Source organism: Ceratina calcarata, unplaced genomic scaffold, assembly GCF_001652005.2.
Source record: "Ceratina calcarata isolate Rehan_Ccalc_2016 unplaced genomic scaffold, ASM165200v1 scaffold554.2, whole genome shotgun sequence".
Lineage (NCBI taxonomy): Eukaryota > Metazoa > Arthropoda > Insecta > Hymenoptera > Apidae > Ceratina > Ceratina calcarata.
In genome coordinates, this window is record NW_017176727.1 from 745,131 (window position 1) to 747,369 (window position 2,239).

At 35.6% G+C, this 2,239-nt stretch overlaps 1 protein-coding gene across 2 annotated transcripts in view; it reads left to right on the forward strand.

The window, feature by feature from the left end:
• Positions 1–318: 318 nt before the first annotated feature.
• LOC108629165 (uncharacterized) overlaps positions 319–2,239 on the forward strand; it is a 4,068-nt gene continuing 2,147 nt past the window's right edge. The window contains exons 1-4 of one of the 2 annotated variants that reach the window (XM_018031643.2): positions 319–541; positions 635–709; positions 1,195–1,704; positions 1,995–2,239. In XM_018031643.2, the coding sequence (XP_017887132.1) occupies positions 643–709; positions 1,195–1,704; positions 1,995–2,239 (822 nt within the window). In that variant the 5' untranslated portion in view covers positions 319–541; positions 635–642. The remainder of the gene's footprint in view (positions 542–634; positions 710–1,194; positions 1,705–1,994) is intronic. The other variant, XM_018031644.2, reaches the window with a different exon arrangement.

A 2,239-nucleotide genomic window follows, 5' to 3' on the forward strand; every position in this document is an offset into this window, starting at 1 on the left:
CTGGAATATAATATGATTTACCGTTTATCCATACCTCAATTTCTCTTGGAAAACGAAGTTGAACCGCAGCCATCCTAGCGATAACGAAGCACAAACAGAAAAGACCCACGCCGCGCCAAACGTTCGTTGCTAAGCGTCAGATCATGAAACAAAACTATCAAGATTCGGGAGGGTCGGGATCGGGAGCTACATAACACTACTAGCACTACACAGCGTAAAATTTTCTTACTAGATTTAAAATCGTTCAATTGAGTATCCACACTAGAATGCAATTATTTGTCTACGCTTAACGTTCTGATTATATGTACCTGTATTATACGTACGTATGTAAACGTGCACACGTAATAAGTAGGAATATATTTCAACTTCAACTTTACTATACGTACGAAACGTCAACCAGTTTACATGACGGTTACGCATCAAAATACGGAAGAATATTCGAGAAATACGTACATGTGTGCTGCATGATAATAAGGTGTCAGTATAAATGCTAAAACATTCGTAGGTTAAGTTACTTTGAAGAAACCGGAATGTGAGACTGGTATTTATACATTTGCATTCAGTCTGTTATAAAAGTACAGATACGAATAGTGGTGTGCAATAAACTAATAAAACAACTGTTCAAATCGCAAAGATTTCAGGATGGCACTGCATCGAATTAGTAATTCATCCGAGTTATTGAAAGCTCTATCTCGCGTTTCTCTCACAGGTATGAAATATATATCACATGTATATTTATATAATACAAGTTCGTATCTATTATCATCATCTTCATTAAATATTTTACTAATCAAATCAAATGATATTCCAGCCTTCCTACAATAGTTTTTTAAGTTAACAGATACTTAGTGAATTAGTTTTTAATGCTTTTACATTGTTGTACATTGTATTAACAATAACGAAATTATTTATTTATCATTCCATTACACATGGCTTCGAAAACATGTATGTATGTACATCAATACCACATTTAAATGCGACAGTGATATTCTCTTTTTAATCACTACCTAACAATCAATTATAAATCAACGATTTGTGTATATTTGTACACGAAATCCTTCTTATAAATGTATTGTGTCAATTAACAACTACTTCTAGATTATAGAAGCACCCAAGCAACATTCATTTGTGAAGATTTGTTAAATGTTATATTGTTTGTCAAAGGTGCAAGTAAAACTATTACAATTTTTTCAGTAAATGCGTCATTAAACGAAATGCAGTGCACGCGACACGCGCTACTGTATCAACATCGTATGAAAAATCTTCACGTTACAAGTGTTCGCCGCTATCCTGATCCTCCTGCGCTACCACTCCCTACGAACGTGTCCGAGATATTTGCAAATGAGACCGGTCGATTTACACCGGAAAGAGCACGCGACATCGCAGCACCAGTACTACTCTATAGTAATAACGATCGCAAATCATTTTACAAAACGGAACAATTAACGAAACCAGCGGAGTGCACGAGCAGCTTGAAAAATTGTAACGACACGCATGTGGAGTCATATGACTGTTTCGGAGCGGTCAGTTTGAATGGCTCGATGCAGAGCACTGTGCCAAAACCATTTTGTTCCAACGGGAAATCAATGTATTTGAACATGCCGGGCGGTCAATGGGCCAGAGACGGAAAGTATATCGCCGAGGACATGCAAAAGTCGCATTACCGAAGTATTCATCTGCCACAATTGAAGCTGAACAAAAGTGGTTAGTAAAAGTCGATGAGATAGAAAATCTCAACAACCGTCCACGCGTTCCTCTCGGCATATAATTTTATTGAACTATAAATATAAAAAACTGTTCTTATACATGTGGTAAATGGAATATATTTTAAAAAATGTTGATAGAATTTATCATCTTGATAAATTTTATTTATACATTGCTTATCTGTGGACGAGTAAATTGTTGTATATCGAGATTCTTAATCGATTATTAACAATGTTAAGTTTTTTTATGTTCGCTGTCGACAAGATAGGCAATTGTAATTTGTCGTTCAGGTTTGACAAGTCATGTTGCAACGAATACACTTTTCCAAACAATGTACACGCCGAAATACATCTGCAGTACGGGATTTTCAACTAAAACAAATCATGTCTTAAGTTCCAAAGAAAAAGTGGATGCGATTTTATTATCCAGGAGAGAAAGGTTTAAAATATTAATGAAAGAATACGGAACTACTGTTGTCATATTTCATATAGGAATTTCTCTGGTATCTCTTGGCGCTTGTTACGCAGCTGTATCT